Raw genomic sequence first — 20,349 nt, 5'->3', positions numbered from 1 at the left:
CCAAGTATTCTTGTTTCTCAAGTGAAACCAAAATGTATTAAAATGTCCTTTAATAAAATCTGACAAGGTGCACTTTAACCACATGTGATTTTTTCTATTATAAATCTCAAATTGTGGAGTACAGAGGCAAATAAATAAATGATGGGTCTTTGTCCCAAACATTAGCAGTAACAGGATCAGTCCGAGTCAGCATGGATTTACGATGGGAACATCATGCTAGATTAATCTGCTGGAATGTTTTGAGGATGTGACTAGGGAAATGGACAAGGAAGAGTCAGTGGATGTAGCATACCTGGACTTTCAGAAAGCCTTTGCTAATGTCCCACAGAGCAGATTAGTGAACAAAATTAGAGCACATGGGATTGGAGGTAGGGTACTGACATGGATAGAAAATTGATTGGCAGACAGGAAACAAACAGTAGGGATTAACGGGTCCCTTTCAGAATGGCAGGCAGTGAATAGTGGGGTACCGCAAGGCTCAGTGCTGGGACCGCAGCTATTTACAATATACATTAATGATTTAGATGAAGCGATTAAAAGTAACATTGGCAAATTTGCAAATGACACAAAAGCTGGGTGGCAGTGTGAACTGTGAGGAGGATGCTATGAGAATGCAGGGTGACGGACAGGTTGGGTGAGTGGGCATATGCATGACAGATGCAGTTCAATGTGGATAGTTGTACTGTACATGTATAGTGACAATAAATGGCATATCATCATATCATATAAATGTGAGGTTATCCACTTTGGTGGCAAGAACAGGAAGGCAGGTTATTATCTGAATGGTGCCAAGTTCGGAAAAGGCGAAGTACAAGATCTGGGTGTCCTTGTTCATCAGTCACTGAAAGTAAGCATGCAGGTACAGCAGGCAGTGAAGAAAGTTAATGGCATGTTGACCTTCATAACAAGAAGAGTATAGGAGCAAAGAGGTCCTTCTACAGTTGTACAGGGCCCTAGTGAGACCACACCTGGAGTATTGTGTGCAGTTTTGGTTTCCAAATTTGAGGAAGGACATTCTTGCTATTGAGCGAGTGCAGCGTAGGTTCACACGGTTAATTCCCAGGATGGCGAGACTGTCATATGTTGATAGAATTGAGTGACTGGACTTGTACACACTGGAATTTAGAAGGATGAGAAGGGATCTTAATGAAACATATAAGATTATTAAGGGATTGAAAACGCTAGAGGCAGGAAACATGTTCCCGACGTTGAGGGAGTCCAGAACCAGGGGCCACAGTTTAAGAATAAGTGGTAGGCCGTTTTCGAAACGGAGATAAGGAAAACCTTTGTCACCCAGTGAGTTGTGAATCTGTGGAATTCTCTGCCTCAAAAGGCAGTGGAGGCCAATTCTCTGGATGCTTTCAAGAGAGTTAGATATAGCTCTTAAAGATTGCAGAGTCAAGGGATATGGGGAGAAGGCAGGAACGGGGACTGATTGTGGATGATCAGCCATGATCACAGTGAATGGTTGTGCTGGCTCGTAGGTCCAAATGGCCTACTCCTGCACCTATACTCTATTATGGAGGGCACTGTATACGCAAGCTTAACTATTTTTTTTCCTGCATCCATCTCCACGCATGGCAAAAATAGAAAAAGTTTTTTTTTAATAAACAAGCTTTTTCAGACCAAACTATTTCTTCAGGCTTTGTTTTATTCACTTTGAAAGAAAAAGAAGAATGAACATACAGACATTAATATATGGCACATCCTTTATCTGCAAAACATAATGATCCTTGAGCTAATTTGTGGTGAAAGTCAACCAAAATTTGATACTTTCAAAATGTGAAAAATGGGACTTATTAATTTCGAAGCTCCTTTACAAAATGTCGGCACATAACCACCACGTGGCCCGTAGTTCATTCCAGGGTCATTATAATCACGTTGTTTGAATTTTTTTTTTAAATCACGAGTGCAAAAACCCTGTTATAGCGCTATAAATAGCGTTGACATGAGGGATTACAGAATGAGGCATCGCTAAAATAGGTGCGCAAGTTAGATTTATTTCATGATTTTAAGATCTATTCATTATTAAGTATTTCAATGGAAAGCTTAAACACAAAATATAAGCAATAAAAAAAAGAAATAAATATAAAAACGCTTCACACATGACCAAAGGGGCACCACGGCTCGCGTTCTGCTGCAAAAACGTGGGACATCAGAAAACCATCTAATCGGGTGATAAATAATAAAATTCATAAGCATAATCAGAATTTGGCTTGTATAGAGTTATTTAATTGCAAAATTAATGTAATCTTTCTAGTACAAATTAGATAATTTGGTGAAATTCTGCTTGAAAAATATCACAAGAAAAGGCAAGAAAAGACAGGGACATATCTGATACTTTTCTTTGTAAAAAGATTTATTTATTTTTGCTTCATCACATTATTTTGGCTATACATCATGATCTATACTACTTAAAATACAGGATATGAAACAATGTGAATATTGCAGAAAAAAAACAACGGGAAAATAACCTAGAGGTTTGGAGACCTTCAGTTTCACTAACGAATGCCGTATTTATGGAAACATATATATACACGTTATATCCCTGGGGAGGTTGACAGCTGAAATAACCGAACCACTGATATTAAACTGGCTTGAAATTAAAATTACTGGTGGAAACCAGCAATTTTGCCAGAAATGTGGCCCTGACCCAAAGATGAAAACAATCACAGTAGTTGATGAGAGTTGTCAAAATAAATTATTATATTCAACTGAAGACTTTAGGGCTAGGTTACAAACTGTTTCCAGTCTGAAGTCAATTATAGGTCGAGATCTTCACGTTAATTTATAACATATTTTAAGCACCGTCACTTTGGATGGTAATCCCACGATTAAAATGAGGGGCCTTCAGTGTAATAATAATGGAAATGCAGGTTGAAAAACTAGAGTCATTGCTGGATCAATATCGTGGCGGATCACAGGAAGATCATTAACATAGATCTATTATTTTACAGAAAGTGCAATGTTCTCAAGCTAGAAGAATTTAAGTGCAGACTGTTCCAACATCAGGCTCCTCTTTCACAGGCTTTATCCTCAAGATTTCAGTAAAGTCATCTCCAAACCAAGTAGTGACGTGGGCAGTATCCAAAGTGAAGTAAAAGAGCATGTCCTTGCACTGTTTCCTTCGATATATAGATCTTGGATCAGCTGATAATACAGCCACCATGGCAGACTTTATTTCCTCTACAGAGTGGAAATATTTCAATGTCACTTTGTCTGGATCTGTAAAAGGTAAGAAAGTGAAAGATTTAAGACTCGAGGTCAGGCATTAAAACAAATGTAAGAAACATAAAAAGGGTTATAAAAACAAAAAAATGTTTCAGATGGTTTGGGGGAAGACGCTGGAAATGTTGAACAGATCTAAAAGCATCCATGGGAAGCGACGCAGAATTAACATTTCAGGTCAATGATAGTAATTTCAGCAGAGCATTAGCTGGACTCATCATCTCTGTTTCTGCCTTTTATGCCCCACGAGAGAGCGGACTCAAATGTTGCAGCTCATCTAAAAGACAGCACTTCCAGCAGCATTGCACTTCCTCAGTCCACTATTGTATCAACCCAGATTTTATTCTAAATTTTCAAAACTGGCACTTGAGCCCATATGTTTCTGCCTCAAATACTCAACGAGCCACACCCAACACATAAAGTACAACTTAAGTACTTAACAAATGCCACAAGGCTGTTTGATCAAGGTATTCTACATCATTCAAAAGTAACTAATCTTCATAAATAACAAAATGCATACATTTTCATTTTAACAAAAATATTCAGACATCTAGATTAATGCTCACAAAATGCAGCATCCCATGTGTGAACAAACCTGTTATTGGTATAGTAAGTGAAAAATAATGGTGCAGAATTTGTGCTTGGTTCATAATTGGCAACTTAAATGCAAACTGCCCCAATTTAAAAAGTACTAATCCCCTCTTCCTGCATCTTCCATTCTAGGATTAATTTAAATTATTTTTTAAATTCTATGCAAGTCCATTGATTTATGATGGGTGCATTTGTACTCATCTTTTAAACGTGCAGGATCTTTAGACTTATTCATACAGTAGAAATGCAAAGTTACTATTAAATCCTATAAAACGCTAGTTTGATCTCATTTGCAGTGCTGGGTTCTGGTATGGACAGTGCACCCAAAGAAAGAATGTGAAGATCAGGGAGAAGGTGCAGGAGAGATGGGAGGGATCAGGGACATCAATCATTTGAAAAAAGTGAAGAAATGCACAGGTTTAATATAGGTCTTTGAAAATCATGATGTGTTATGATACAGAACACAAGTACACGGCAGCAGGGCCTGCAGCCAAAGGGTATGAACTTAAAGTGACAGGAAAAAGGAATCAGTGGGAAAATTAGTTACTTTATTCAACAATTTATGGCATATTAAACAGGCACACGGAAGGGAGGTGGAAACAGATTAGTAACATTCCAAGGCAAATTGGATACTTAAAAAGGAAACAAAACAAAATAAAAATCTCAGGACCACAAGTAATGGAGAAGGAGCCAAGAACTTTACCAAAGAACTGACAGAGGCATGGTGGGCCAAAACACCAGACTTCTGTGTCACGACTGATCGGATAGTTTCATTGTTAAGTTAATGAAATGTCAGAAAGCAGAGATTGGGATTCCACTATTCAGTCTTGTCATTAATAGTTACTCCACCACTACTCATACCTGACCCTCCTGGAGCCTGAAACTGCTGCAAATCCATTTCCGCATGAGGGGTGAATCGAACATCTAAAGAAGTCACGGGTGACTGTTTTATCCACGTTGCAATATTACCATTGGACAATTTATTCAAAGGCGTGTAAATAACAACAGCGTTCTTTGTTTTTTTCATCTGACTGATCGCCACGGATTTCTCAGGTTTGAAACAAATTGCCTGGTCTTCTTCTGTTATGTGGCTTACAATGTCACTGTGAACCAGTTGACTTTGGATTTTCTCCACAGTTTTGTGTATACTTTCATAAGAAGCACTCCCTTTTCCAGTAGGCCGATCAACTTTCTCACTTAGTTGATGTTCACAATACTTCTTTTTGGGAGTTTTGCCGATGAATGATGGTGATTTCTTTGCAATCTTGCCTTCATCAACCACTGTCTCACCTTTTATCTTACTGAATGGACACATACCATCCTTTGGAGAATGTTCTTGCACTTCAGTAGAACGATCACACGCTACCTTTGAAGCCACCTTGACAGGAATAGATTCCTTATCATCACTCTCCTCAGTTACCATCCCAGAGATTGGATTGGTTATTCCTTGGCATTGCTCATCTGGCACAGAGAGCACTTGATGCAGTCGACACTCATTTATATTATTTATTGGGTCAACCCGAGGTGTGTCATAATCTGGAATATATGGTTTAATGTCCAGTACTGGGGTCCCATGTATCATGTCAATACCCGAAAGGTAAAGAGCATCACCTAAGAAAGGTTTAGAAATATGTTACACATCAAACATGTAAAAATTCATGTAACATCTAACATGTAACATCTCCAGGGATGCTGCCTGTCCCGCTGAGTTACTCCAGCTTTTTGTGTCTATCTTCGGTTTAAACCAGCATCTGCTGTTCCTTCTTACACATGTAAAATTTCACATTCATTTAGTATTTTTAACATGGTTATCCACAACATTTAAAATTCAGAGAATGAATCAATTTGATCTATTTTTTTTTTTTTAAATTGAAAATATTGAACTAAAATATTGTGCCAGAAAGAGGCAGAGAAGATTTACGAGGACGTTGCGAGGACTTGAGGCCCTAAACTATATGGAAAAGTTGGCTAAGCTAGGATGTTATTCCTTGAAGCTGAAGGATGATTTTATAAAGGTGTTTAAAAATGAGGGGAATCGATAGCGTGAACCCACAGAGACTCTTACCCAAGGTCGGGGAATCAAGAAGCAGAGGACATAGGTTTAAAGTGAGAGATGCATCATTTACTAGGAACCTGAGGGGCAACTTTTTCACTCAGAGGGCTGTGGGTATATGGAACAAGCTGCCAGAGGAGGTCGTTGAGGCGGGTACTGCAACAGCATTTTAAAGACACTTGGACAAGTAAATGGATAGGAAAGGTTTAAGAGAACGTGTGCCAAACATGGGCAAATTTGACTAGCTTAGATGGGGCATCTTGGTCGGCATCGATGAGTTGGGCCGAAGGGCTTGTGTCTATGTTGTATGACTCTATGTTGTTGATACAGCTTCAACAGGTGAGCTAGGTTGGAAAATAGTCTTAAATCCAAGTCCCCCAACAATTACCAGATCAACCGGACTTGTAATTACATCACTGTTATGTCGGTATTCTGGAACTTTCTATGGAGAAACCTCACTATACTATCTGCACCTGTACAAGGTTGTGGCTTTTCACCACTTTAAGACAAGTAGGAACAAGTAATGAATCTCAGTGGTGCCAAATACCTGTGGTTTCAGCATGCGAGATACAAAATTTCTAATATTTCCCATCAAAAATGTTAATATCTCCCAACCTCTCACTGTTCCTTTATGGCCATTAGCAATTTTCAAAAGATTTATAGGCTTGTTTTTCAGATTCCTTAACCGGTACATTTTCATTGAAATTTTAACCTGCTGGAGTCGCTATGTTGTGTAAGAAGGAACTGCAGATGCTGGTTTAAACCGAAGATAGACACAAAAAGCTGGAGTATCTCAGCTGAACAGGCAGCATCTCTGGAGAGAAAGAATGGATGACGTTTCAGGTCGAGACCCTTCTTCAGACTGGTTAGGGATAAGGGAGACGAGAGATATAGACGGTGATGTGGAGAGATAAAGAACAATGAATGAAAGATATGCAAAAAAAGTAACAATGATAAAGGAAACAGGCTGTTTGTAGGGTGAAAATAAGAAGCTAGTGCAACTCGGGTGGGGAAGGGATAGCGAAAGAGGGAATGCCGGTGCCACCTGAAATGAGAGAAATCAATATTCATACCACTCACTATGTTAGTGATTTATTGACTGCTCATATTTTATGAACACTATAGTTGGTCATGCAGGAAGTATCCTGCCTTGAGAAAAAGTTCCACCCTCGGACGTAAACGTTCTGATACTGCCGCTTTAATTTGAAATTCATGCAGATGCTAGCAAGATTCTTAACCCTCCTTTTCCTATTTTCAATAAAGTTGGCTTATCGTGTGCAGCAAAGCATTCTACCTACATATCGAACAACTTTAGAGCAGCTTACCTTCAATCCTATCCAACTTCCCCAGTGTTAAACCAATTGCATTGGGGCGGTGAGGACTTCTTGTTGAAAATACTCCAGTTTTTAATCCATTCAGCCGAGGTGGCTTAACTTTAGCTTTGCAACTTTGATGCCCATTCTTGTGAAAAACAAAGATAATCCTGCATAAATCAATTGTTCCATATTTAAAATTTAGAAATGCAATAAAACATTTACATTTAAACAAAGGAATAAGAAATTACAGAAACTTGTACAGAAATTGTAAAGAATCTAGAACTAGACCTGCAATTTAACTTTTGATTATCGATGGCAGAACACAAAAATGGTTCCTACACAGATTGAAGTTAAGCATAGTGGTCTTGAGACACATGAAATAGAAGCAATCCCTCCTATCAGTTCCATCAATGACTGAGTTCATGCTTTACTCTTTATCTCTTGAATTTGAATACTTTACAGTAGCCATCATATCCAATTTATTGCTATCATTAACACTTAACTTTAAATAAATCATTGAATTGTACAGCACAAAAATGGGCCCTTCAGTACAAAATATCCATGCTGACTGTGATGCCTGTTCACGTTAATCCCATTTGCCCACATATCTCAAATTCTTTCTGACCCAAGTAAATGGCCATGGGCATTTTAAACTTCACAATTGTACCTCCTTCTGCCGTTTCCTCTGGCAGCACAATCTATGTTCTCAACACCCTCTGTGTGATAAACATGCCCGTCAGATTCCTTTAAATTTCTCCCCTCTCACCTTACACCAATGTCCTCTAGTTTTAGACTGCCCTACCCCAGGAGAAAGATTGACTATATATTATATCTTTGCCCCCTTACAATTTTATAAACTACTTCCTCCGGCAGACGTTACAAAGCCTTTTACGCCCGAACCTCCACTCAGAAACAGCTTTATTCCCAGTGCTATAGCGGCTCTGAACCGGCCCTGCTGAGTGTCCCCCCATCCCCCCTGGACTGTCTCCCTCGGATGGCCACGTTACACAGCTTATTTATTTATTTTACTCTTCTTTTACATCGGTTGGAAGCTGCATACTAAATCTCGTTGCACTGACGTGCAATGACAATAAAAGATATTATTATTATTATTTATTATAAAGTCACCCTTCAGCCATCTAGATTCCAGTGAGAATAACCCTGCCCATGCAACCTCTCCTTACAAGTTAAGTCCGGGTGAATCTCTTCTGAGCTTTTCTAATCTACCACATCCTTCCTGTAATAGACAATCGGTGTAGGAGTAGGCCATTCGCCCCTTCAAGCCAGTACAGGCAATCAATGTGATCATGGCTGATCATCCACAATCAGTACCCCATTCCTGCCTTCTCCCCATATCTCCTGACTCCGCTATCTTTAAAAGCCCTATCTAGCTCTCTCTTGATGTAGAAACTAAAACTGTACACAATATCCAGCCTGAGGAATGTTTAGTACAACTCATGACAGAAGAATCTTGCAAATTCTGTACCCAAATGCCATAGAATTTGTGGAAAAAATGTTTCTATTCTTTAAGGAAAGCCAAAGACACATTAAAATAATACATTCTGTATGTTACTGCAACAAAATATACACGTATTCCGTTCTGAAAAGATAGGTCTTTCTTAATACTTTTAATGCATTGGAATCAGTCATGGAGTAATACAGCACAGAAACAGGCCCTGTGGCCCAACTTGCCCATGTCGATCAAGATGCCCCATCTATGCTAGTCCCATCTGTTGCATTCGGCTCATAACCCTTTAAACGTTTCCTATTCATGCACCTGCCCAAATGTATTTTAAATATTATTATCGTGCCTGTCGCAACTACCTCCTCTGGCAGTGCATTCCTTATACAAACCACCCTCTGTGTGAAAAAGTTGCCCCTCAGGATCCTATCTTACCCCTATACCTTAAATTTATGTCCTCTGGTTCTAGATTCCCTAACTCTGGATAAAAGACACTGTGCATTCACTTTCTATTTCCCTCATGACCTCTATAAAATCAACCCTCAGGTTACTGCACTCCAAGGAATAAAGTCCTTGCCTGCCTAACCTCTTCCTGTAGCTCAGGCCCTCAAAATCTTGGCAACATCTTCGTAAATCTTCTCTCCATTTTTCCAGCTTTAATGACACCCTTTCTATACTGGGTAACTGGTTTTAAAATGTACATTTACCATTCCCAATATCACTTTATAGAAAGATTTCTGACAGGACAAGAAACTAAGAAAGGATTTTCCACGGTTCCACTGCTCTCCAGGAGAATTTCAGGATGGGATTGAGAGTCAGAGACTCTCCTAATTTGTTTATATTCTGATCTTTAGTCAAAAGGTATATTCAGTAATTCGATACTCCTAGCTGGGAACAACACCAAAAAGGAATACTGGTCTGAGATAAAGAAACAGTGCAGTGGTGCTGTTCTTATTACTACTTTCGGCATTCTACTCTACTGGGAGTGCAGAGCATTAAAACCGAAACATAATTCAAAATTTTTCTTATCTTGCTGAAAGTTAACATTCAAACCTTTAAATATGAAAGTTAAATTCACAGTGGAGTAGCCTAGCTGCCTTGCTGTCAACTCCAAACATTCCCTACACAATCTGATTGACAATGCTAATTTAATATAATGGATTTGTTTATTTTCTGCAGCATTGCTCATTGGAATATAGCAGCAGATGGACAAACGACCAAAAATAACGATGTAGGTTAATGAACCATAAGAAGCAAACATCAGCAGAGTTCATTTCTTGACAAGTACACCTGAAAAGTAGAGATGCTTTATTAAACACCTGCAGTCCTAGACAGATTTCTTGTCTCCATAAATAGAACTCAAAAAGATAGAATCTGTCAATTTGCATTCATTAAGGTTGAATTTGTTGCAGTTATTTCCTCTATAAAATACAGGGTGAATAAGAATGGCGGTTGTCCCTCTAGAGTTTCACAAGATAAAAAAAAGACATAATGCATCAAATATTTTCTGTTTGGAAATTCAAAACTGGAAGTTAGAAATAAGAGCTTGTCATTGATCAGTCCAGTGGGGAATTCAGGAGAGTTGTGGATCACAGTACACTTTCAATTATTATTGAGGCGAGAATGCAAGAATGGAAACTCTGAGGGAGTGATTTGCAATCCTATTACTATGTTATGAAATTAAATTAGCTAAATATAGTAACATGACACATAAGGTGACATGGCTGCTGATTTTTCATTAAAACAATAAAAATAAGCGCTTTATACAAAGACAAAGTTCCAGCACAATGTCGATGCTGCCTGACCCACTGAGTTACTCCAGCACTTTGTGGATTTTTGTAAATGAGCATCTGTAGTTCCTTGTATCTACTGGTTCAGCAATGTCAGGTAAGGAAACCAACACACTGGAGATGCTATTATAAATGCTATTATAAATAACTCTACTGCATTCTATCAAATTTGCGCGATGGGCAATATAACTGCAGTAATAATTACCATGAAGCACAATGGAAGGCAGCCCACCAACTCCTTTTTAGGGTAACAGGATATGCATGAATCATAACCTGGTAGTCTTTACACTAAAGGAAAGCCTAATAGAAAAGATCAGATATATTAAAAAAAAAGGAAAACCCAAGAGACAATTTGGTTGATGCCAACGTTTTACTGCTGTACAGGCACCACGCATTTTATGCAGGGATTACGTGCTTGAAAAGCAGCACATAGTTAAATAAACAGTCAATTAAATATACACATGACTATGCTGTCAGCAATAAATTTGAACGTGTTATTCCTAAAATACCAGCGCATAAATCAAGCTTTGGTATTAAAAGAACGTGCTTTATATTAAAAACGCATAAATCAAACATGCATGAAATGCAAAGTATCTGTCATTACGTCCACCTATAAAGTAATTATATCAAAGATAGGCACAAAAAGCTGGAGTAATGGGCCTGTCCCACTTACGCAACTTTTTAGGCGACTACGAGGTCGCCACATGTTCTCCGGAGTTTGCTGGGGATTCACCTGCATGATGGTGAGCAGTTCCGGCATTCTGTTAACTAGTCGCGGCTTCATTCTGGTCACCGCGGCGACCAGAATTTTGATGCCATGCAGAGCAAGAATTCTCGTGAAGTAGGTGCAGTGGTAGTGGGTTGCCAGGAGGTCGTTGGTTGTCGCCGGTGCTGACCAGTGAATTTTGTTGGCTCATTGGAAAAATAAAACTTAAACTGTAGGTTTCAGAACCAAGGATAACCGACCGGTAATGTTAGTGTCCGCCGAGCTGCACTGCCGCATATAACAATTACAGCACGGAAACAGGCCATCTCGGCCCTACAAGTCCGTGCCGAACAATTCTTTTCTCTGCCTTCTTAAAAGTTGTCTCCACTCCTTCTTCCCCCCCCCCCCCTTTTAAAGGACTTGTGTGACCTTTCCTATACACTGTGCTTTAACTGTCTTAATTACAGCGCCAACCTTCCTGTTCATCGTGTCTGTATCACATTGGCTTTCACCGCGTGAATTTCACTCAGACAGCGCTCACCCCACTTGCCCTATCCCCCGCCTGCATAACTGGCTGGTGAAGGATGCTATTTGTGTATGTATGCGTGTGTGTTTCACTCTGACATTCCAGTCGCCGGTTTTTCAGTGACCTGCTACGATTTGACTGTCGTCGGCAGTCGCCTGAAAAATCACCTAAGTGGGACAGGCCCATAACTCAGCACGACAAGCAGCATCTCTGGAGAGAAGGAATGGGTGACGTTTTGGGTCGAGACCCTTTTGCAGTTCCTTCCTACACAAGTAATTAAATCAATCAATTGATTGCACAAAGTGAAACTGTTGGATACAATGAACTTGCTGACAGCCAACATTTCCAGCCAATTTAACAAACTCAATATTTTTAATCTTTTGTCACAATTGAGTAATCAGCCAAAAGAATAAAAGAACTTAACAACAATTCTCTAGAGAAATTGGAAGTGATTTTAATTCATATTGCAACATTGAACTTAATTATCACTCACAAAAGTTAAAAGATGCAGGTCATACACATATGCAATTATACAATTAAAGCCAACTTACCAGACATGTGAAAATTGCTCCAAGCCCATGAGTGAATGCTCTGCATTGGCAAAAACAGTCTTGCTAATTTTAAGTCGTGCACGAGATAAACCACAAATTGTTGGTTGTCGAGGTGTGCCATTTTTGGTAGAAAAGCACGATTCGATATATCCAATGGGTGCAGTTTGGATGTTTCCTGAATAATTACCAAAATATATTTGTTTTATTTCATGACATAGTTGCAGTGAAATTATACCATTTACATTTCTAATCAGCATGTCTGGAGAGACAAAAAAGATGAATTAAAATGTAAGCACACTTGAATACAATAAAGCTATATACGAGAGAAATGTGACTTAGTAAGATATTTATTCCCAGATATGCAAGTACAATTATTGTTGTTCAAATACATATATCCTACATTGAAAGATTTTATACTTGCATCTGCAGGTGCAGTTTCCACAAATTGAAGACTTTCTAATTCTCTGGCATAATATTCCCCTGTCAGTTTTATTATAAAGTTCAGTAAAAATATGTCAATGCAACTTCAATAACACTCTCCTCCAACTTTCCCTTTTCTTCCGGCTTCCTAATTCAGTTACCATTATGGGTTTGCCCTCTTGGTTGTACAGGTGCACAACCTTTTATCCGAAAGCCTTGGGACCAGACACTTTTCGTAATTCAGAATTTTTCGGCTTTCGGAATGGAAGATTTTTAGCGTAGATTTTAACGGCCGGCTCAGTGGTAGAGTGCTCGGCTCGTATCCGCAAGGTCGCGAGTTAGCGCCTCGATCCCAGCAGTTACTCGATCGCGAGTTTGAGTCTTCAATGTAGTTTTGTTCTTGCAGAATAGGAGAGAATAGGGAGGTTAGGCTGGGATCATTCTCTGCGAGATGATCTTAGTGCGGGAGACAAGTGTAGGAGAGGTGTACTGACTGTGTGGGCAGAACTTTGGAAGTGATTGCCCACCATTCTCAAAAGCCGCTGTGTCTCCCTGTCCCTCCAACTCCAGAGGAATCCGCTCCCCGATGGGCCGCTACGGCGACAAGTGGCAGTTCGCCCACAGCCCGAGCTGCGCCCCCTCATCCGCAACCCGGGTTCCTCTGGAGTTGGAGCGGGGCTGGGCTAGAGTTGTTGCTGGCTGTGAGTCTCTGGGATCTCCGTGCTTGCAGTGGGCCTGGGGGTCGGTGTCCCGATGAGGGGGCGCAGCTCGGGCTGTGGGCGAACTGCCACTTGTCGCTGTAGCGGCGCATCGGGGAGCGGCTTCTGGTGGTCCTGACGTCTCTCAGCTCCTGTCCAGGGGGATGGCCGGAGACGTCAGGACCAACAGGAACCGGCTCCCCGATGCGCCGTTACAGCGACAAGTGGCAGTTCGCCCACAGCCCGAGCTGCGCCCCCTCATCCGCAACCCGGGTTCCTCTGGAGTTGGAGCGGGGCTGGGCTAGAGTTGCTGCTGGCTGTGAGTCTCTGGGATCTCCGTGCTTGCAGTCAGTGTCCCGTTGGTCCTGACGTCCCCGGTCACCCCCCTGGAATGGAGCTGAGACTGGGAACTTTACCGCCCTTGCCCCCTCCCTCTGCAACTGCAAACAACCCCACAGTTCCCAGTCTCAGCTCCTGTACAGGGGGTGGCCGGAGACGTCACAGCCCGAGCCATCACCTTCTGCCCCTACGGGGACAGCGGAGAGCGTGTTCCTCTGGAATTGGAACGGGGCTGGGCTGCTGCTGGCTGTGGGTCTCTGGGTTCTCCGTGCTTGCAGTGGGCCTGGGGGTCGGTGTCCCGTTGGTCCTGACGTCTCCGGTGACTGGCACTGGCTCCGGCGTGAAGACAGTGCAAAGCCCCCGCGCCGGTGCAATGCGCGGGGAGCTGGAGAGGGGAGGGAAGGGGTCACACACAGGGAAGCAGAGGGGTGGGTGTAGGTGGGGTGAAACTGAAGGGAGCGACAATCTACTACTGTGTATCGTGAGTCTACCGTGGGAACTTTATAACTCAGCGGGCAGGCAGCAGCATATTGTCAATTATTAACCCTCCCGCGCAATATACCCTCACCTTCTCTTTTATGAATGGGGATTTAGTTCCCCTTTCTTCGAGGACCGACCGGAGGTTCCGCTGTCACCTCTGCGGGCCGCCCTCGGTGAACGTTTTCAAGGACCTTTATTCAAGGACTGAAAAAATGTCGCTATTCGGAGGTTTTCGTTATTTGGATCGTCGGATAAAAGGTTGTGCACCTGTATTTGGGATCTTCTTCACACAAAGCTGGTAAAGGCTTCCACCAATGAGTATATATTAAACCTAGAACTGCAAAATCAATGATCTAATGACAAGCTTAACCTACCCAAATCTAACATGTGCCCACAAATTTAGAATTTATTTTTTGATGCCCAACAATCGCCATTTGGAATCCTGGCTCGCCCTAGGCATCCAGCATATGAACATACCACCCAACATGTAACAATGTACATACATAAATTAACAACTTTATAAATAAAGTCCTGATGATCAATACATTTATTAATAAAATGCCGATCCTACCTATTCCAACTCAAGCCATAACCAAGGAATTTCTTAAAGCTACGTCAACCCAACCCAAACCTAATGCATATAGTTTTATCCCATTGCACTCAATTAGCCAGGCCTTTTTTACATAAATATTGGCAGAATAGCATAGGACAGTACAAAAAGTTGTTCTGATACTAACATGGCACTGACTGTTCCGAATCGAAATACAAAGAAGTAATACTTTAACAATCAAACTTACTGCAGTAACATAGACAATAGTCTAAAATAAAAGTAGTAAAGGCCCAAAATCTGAAGCAGCATTTGAGGTCTGTGACACTTCATCAAAAAGGAGAAAGGCAGAAAGCTGCAAGTTAAATTTTAATTAGACAAGAAGGGGCAAGAGGAATTCGTAAAATAAGTCAAGAATGAGTCGAAATGACAGGAAAGTCATCACCAGCACATTAAGCCTCATGCTCTAAATAACGAGTAGTTAATTGGGAGGTGGTGGGAACCACTCAGCAGGTTTAACTATACGTTGGAATGATATAATAGCCGATGATATAAAAACAGAAAATGGGAAATGCAGATTAGACAGCACCTGTGGGAAGAGAAACAGTTACCATTTTGCATGTAGGTCCTTTCATCAGACCTCAGAGGGACATAATTAAGCCTAGGTAACATCAAAATGTGAGTGAAAAAGGATGAAGATAAAGTGATGATTGGCATATGGTCTGCTCTTGAATATAGTATTTGAAAATCAGAGACAAGCAGATCAAATAAAAGTAATTTAGCAGTCTCAGTCAAATGTACAATAAAGTGAATAGTTTTTCCATTACCAGTCATCAATGGCTTCACTTATTAGTCATGGCTAGCAGGCTGAGAATAATCTAAATATTTTTAATGTCAAAGACTTACTTTGTTACCATTGAGTTGTCCAAACAATTCTTTAAAAATATACTACAAACCATAATAAACACCTAATGAAATTAAATAGTGTCAATTTGTGCTGAGAAATACAATGGTTATTTTTTGAATTAACGCATTAAGCAAAGATTATTTCTTACCTTTCTCCAAAGATAGAGGCGTTTGATTTCTGATAGGTGCATCATTCTGGACGGGAACATCATCTTGGATAGGTTCCCTTTTCAAACTATGCAGGAGAGTCCGTAAATCCTCAATAGAATTCTTATATACATAAACAGCCTTGTTGACTTCCTGCCTATGATATATATTTAAAATCATGTATCACCAATAGATACAAAACATTTGCAACTGAATTAATGAGACAGCATCAACTAATATTTATAAAATATATTTTGCAACAGTGTCATTTTCAAAACACTACAAGAGTACATGAAACAAAGGGAACACCTTGCAGCAGGTTTAAGAGATATCTTGAATTCCACCTGTTGTGCAGCAATCGTTCAACAGATCTCGAATACATATTTGGGTTTTGGGATGCATTTAGGACACCACTATCAGCTTTAAACAATTTACATTTACAATGGCACGTTTGAAACAAATGAAGGCCATCATAGATGCTGAACCTATAAAGATATTAGGGAAGGTGGGAAAATGCTCATTCAAAAAGGCAAGCTTTGAGGACAGGAAAAGAGGATGAATGATCTGCAGGTCTGCAGATGCTGGAACCTAAGGTTTAGCGAAACACAAAGTGCTGGAAGAACTCAGCAGGTCAGGAGGGAATGGACAGGCAATGACAGGATCATGTCCCTTCTTCAATCCCTGTTAAAGATCCTTCGTCAGAACTGGAAAGAGGCTAAAGAAGAAAAGAATCTCAACTAATATCACAGGATGGACAAATGATACAGATAAATCAAGTTACCTTAAGTTGTAGAATTCAACATTGAGTCCAGTAGCCTGCAATGTGCCAGAATAGTACCCCATTCTCCAATGGTACTCCAGAAGTCTTAGATGAAAATGGGGTACAATTCCGGTCATATTGCCTTCTGGACTCAATATTGAATTTTATAACTTCAGTTAACTTTGATTTCATGGTTTGTATCAATTACCATCCTGTAATACCGACTTGGCTGATTCAATTTTTTCTGTTGAAAGTGGAGGTTTTGCCCAACCTGGCCTGAAATACTCTGCATTTCACAACTCCCTCATTCTTTTGTTGACATTCCCTCTCTTTAACTGGTCCATTCTTCATTGATCAGATAACCCTGTTTACAGTCTATTTCCAATAGTCACCCTGGTTTTACCTTGTCAGAGACAGTTCCCTCCAAAGATCCTTTGGTTCCCTCATAGAACAAATAACAGAATAGCAGAGGACCAGGCTTTTCAAACCCATGTCTGCACCAAACATGATACCAAGTTAAATTATATTTCTCCATTCCTGTATATCACAAACCTATTTAAAAGCCTCCTACACGCCACTATCGTATCTGCCTCCACCGCCATCGCTGGCATCCCATTCCAGGCACCCACCATTTTCTGTGTAAAAAAAACTTGTCCCACGCATTTCCTTTAAACTGTTCCTCACCCCTTATACCCATGTCCTGTAATATTTGATGTTTCCATCCTGGGAAAAATGTTATGGATGTTTACCCGTGTCTGTCTACGCCTCTCATAAATTGCTTTTCTTCCATCGTCTCCTCTTAACTCCTCCTCTCCCTGCATCAAATGCCTCCTAATCCAGAAATAATTCTGGCAAATCTCCTCTGCACCTTTCCACAGCCTCCACATCCTTCCTGTAATGGGGCAACAAGAACTGTAGACAATACTCCAAATGCAGCTTAACCATAGCCCTGTAAATCTCCAAAACATGATTCCCTGCCTCTTTCACTCAGCCAATGAAAAAAAGGACACAAAAGGCTGGACCAACTCAGCAGGTCATGTAACATCTCTGGAGACCATGGATAGGTGATATTTCAGATCGAGACCCTTCAAAGTAAGCATACCAAACACCTTCTTTATCATACTATCTACCTGTGTTGCCGCTTTAAGGGAGCTATGGATTTGGACTGCAAGATCATTGTATATCAATGCTGTTAAGGGTCTTGACATTAGCAGTATACTTTTGGTTTACATTCGACCTCCTACAATGCGACACGTCACACCGACCCTGCCGTTTTACAAGCTTCATTCGTCTTCTTTCCAGTTCTGCTGAGCTTCTCTGGCATTTTTTGTACTTTTATTTGCTTTATCACTTTGTTGCTTTTCAGATCTCCCATTGCACACCTTGGCACTTTAAGTAGTGACCCCAAACATTTGGACAGATTCATGAACAAAGAGGTGACCCGAAACATCACCCATTCCTCTCTGGAGATGCTGCCTGTCCCGCCGAGTTACTCCAGCATTTTATGTCTACCTTTGATTTAAACCAGCATCTGCAGTTCTTTCCTACACATGAGGTTTAGACGGATATGGGTCAATTATAGGCAAATGGGACTCCACCTCCATCAGATTTGCTCCATTTGTGATGGGCAGTACAGTTGCACTTACAATCATTGTGAAGCACAGAAAAGCAGCCCACCAACCCCTTTTCATGATAAAAAATAAAGTGTTGGGGAACTCAGAGGGGCGCTGTCCTGTGCACGGCTGCCCTGCCAGCAGTTGTCTGTCTTTTCACCGTTTTATTTTTAGTTAGTTAAAGTGTTTTGTTTGGAGGTCTAGACTTTTTTGTGTGGGTGGTGGGAGGGAGAAACTGCCTTTCAGGGTCCCTACCTGGTCGGAGAGGCAGCTTTTCTCCGGGCTGCAGCTTCGACCCATCCTCGCGGCCTACCAGTGGGCCTGGAGCGGCGTTTCCTGTCGCGGACCGCCCAGAACCTCGGCTTCGGCAGCGTCACAGCAGTGGAGCGCTATCGTGGAGCCGGCGATGACTTGCCTGGGTCGCCGCGCTGGAGCTGCGGTGAGCTGAGACCGCCCAGTAAAACATCGCGGAGCTGCGGGACTGTGGAGCGGCCAGCTGCGGGCTGCGGCGCCGAACTTTACACCGGGAGCCTGGGATCTCGCGACGAGATCACCAGTTGTGGAGCTCCAACCGGCGCGGCCTTGTCGGCTTTGGAAGCCGCGGCCTCCAGTACGGAGGCGGCCGTTCGAGGGTTCCCATGCCGCCGTGAGGACTCTCCCGACGCCGGAGCACCACCACACCCGGCGAGAACGGCCAGGAACATCAGGCCTCCGTAGAGGCAACTGTGGAGGCCTCAATAGGCCCGACTATGTGTGAACTGGGGTTGGGGACTGGACTTTGTGCCTTCCCTCATGGTGGGAGCCATTGTGTGGGGATGTTCTTTGTGTTTAAGACTCTCATTGGTGTTATGTCTGTATTCTTTTTTTGTGTGCTGCAAAATGGCAAAAAGCATTTCACTTCGTTACACCTCGGTGTATGTGAATGTGACCAATAAAATACCTTTGAGCTTTATCATCTGTGGAGAGATTGGGCAGAAAACCTGGTCGGTCCTGACCCAAAATGTCATTCCCCCTCCCCATGCATGCTGTCTGACATACCGAGTTCCTCCGGCAGTTTGTTTTTGCTCAAGATTCCAGCATCTTGTCTCCATTTTTTCTAGATATCAGCATATGCACTAATTATGACCTGTACCATCATTACACCAATGGAAGAGTTGTAAGATCACAGATACAAAAGCCAAGGAGGGTTGGTTTGTGCTAAAAATTTCAGTGCTCTAGTAATTATATTGGCCAATTAATCAACTACTCAAGAAGGCATCTTGGTTGGCATGAGGGAGTTGGGCCGAAGGGCTTGTGTTGTTGCTGTTCGATAGGTCAGCATGATCGTAACGGCTACCAAATGTGTAGGAAGGAATAGCAAACGCTGGTTTACACCAAAGATGGACTCAAAATGCTGGAGTAACTCAGCGGGTCAGGCAGCATCTCTGGAGAGAAGGAATAGGTGACGTTTCGGGTCGAGACTCCATCTACCTAGCAAATGGTTCGGAACATGGGCAGAGGGCTCTGTAAAGACAAGACGGACGAGTGTCTACAGCTGCTCTGGGCCATTGGTGAGGAGGAGGAGACGGACGGGTGGACGGCCAGCCAGTCGGTCGGTCGGTCCCAGGGACCAGTTGCCGCCGCCGCCGCCGCCGCTCCACTGGTGCCGGTCCCGGGGACTAGATGCCGCCGCTCCACGGCCCTCCACGGTGCCGGTGCCGGGGACTAGATGCCGCCGCTCCACGGCCCTCCACTGGTGCCGGTGCCGGTCCCGGGGACTAGATGCCGCCGCCGCTCCACGGCCCTCCACAGATGCCGGTGCCGGTCCCGGGGACCAGTTGCCGCCGCCGCTCCACGGCCCTCCACAGATGCCGGTGCCGGTCCCGGGGACTAGATGCCGCCGCCGCCGCTCCACGGCCCTCCACTGGTGCCGGTACCGGGGACTAGATGCCGCCGCTCCACGGCCCTCCACTGATGCCGGTCCCGGGGACTAGATGCCGCCCACGGTCGCTCACCTCAAGTTCTTCATCTCTGCTCTCAGGGCGCGCGCCTGCTCCACCAACCAGGGCGCGCGCACAGCGCTACAACCGCCGCTTCCACCCGCCGCGGCCATGACACCAGCAAAGATCCTGTAGCGCGCCCCCCCCCCCCCGGCACGTGACACGCGCGGCGCCGGCGCCCCCTCCGTCACCCGGCTCTGGCCAGCCCCGGTCTCTGTTACCATGGTAACGGGCTGG

The 20,349-nt window shown here is 42.6% G+C and overlaps 1 protein-coding gene across 2 annotated transcripts; it reads right to left on the bottom strand.

Moving 5' to 3' along the window:
* Positions 1-357: 357 nt before the first annotated feature.
* On the bottom strand, positions 358-20,259 carry trmo (tRNA methyltransferase O). 2 transcript variants are annotated; one of them, XM_055632530.1, is made up of 6 exons: positions 18,389-18,478; positions 15,763-15,917; positions 12,224-12,398; positions 7,198-7,355; positions 4,681-5,430; positions 358-3,225 (listed from the first exon to the last, which is right to left on the bottom strand). In XM_055632530.1, exons 3-6 carry the CDS (start codon positions 12,250-12,252, stop codon positions 2,987-2,989), a joined length of 1,176 nt encoding a protein of 391 aa, XP_055488505.1. In that variant the 5' UTR covers positions 12,253-12,398; positions 15,763-15,917; positions 18,389-18,478; the 3' UTR covers positions 358-2,986. The 2 variants fall into 2 exon arrangements, with proteins under 2 accessions (XP_055488505.1, XP_055488504.1); XM_055632529.1 differs by lacking the exon at positions 18,389-18,478 and adding an exon at positions 20,128-20,259 and having other exon boundaries at positions 359-3,225.
* Between the last annotated feature and the right edge of the window lie 90 nt (positions 20,260-20,349).

The sequence above is a fragment of the Leucoraja erinacea genome, chromosome 3 (assembly GCF_028641065.1).
Source record: "Leucoraja erinacea ecotype New England chromosome 3, Leri_hhj_1, whole genome shotgun sequence".
NCBI classification, from domain to species: Eukaryota; Metazoa; Chordata; class Chondrichthyes; order Rajiformes; family Rajidae; genus Leucoraja; species Leucoraja erinaceus.
This window is presented reverse-complemented; position numbering and strand designations above follow the sequence as displayed.

What these genes read in the sequence shown, in the direction of transcription:
- trmo (XM_055632529.1), bottom strand. Translation starts at nt 20,225, where the DNA reads ATGGCCGCGGCGGGTGGAAGCGGCGGTTGTAGCGCTGTGCGCGCGCCC. An exon ending in GAGCAATTTTCACATGTCTG is followed by an intron (nt 7,356 to 12,223) that starts GTAAGTTGGCTT and finishes TGATTTATGCAG; the next exon opens with GATTATCTTTGTTTTTCACA. An exon ending in GAAGTTGGATAGGATTGAAG is followed by an intron (nt 5,431 to 7,197) that starts GTAAGCTGCTCT and finishes AACCTTTCTTAG; the next exon opens with GTGATGCTCTTTACCTTTCG.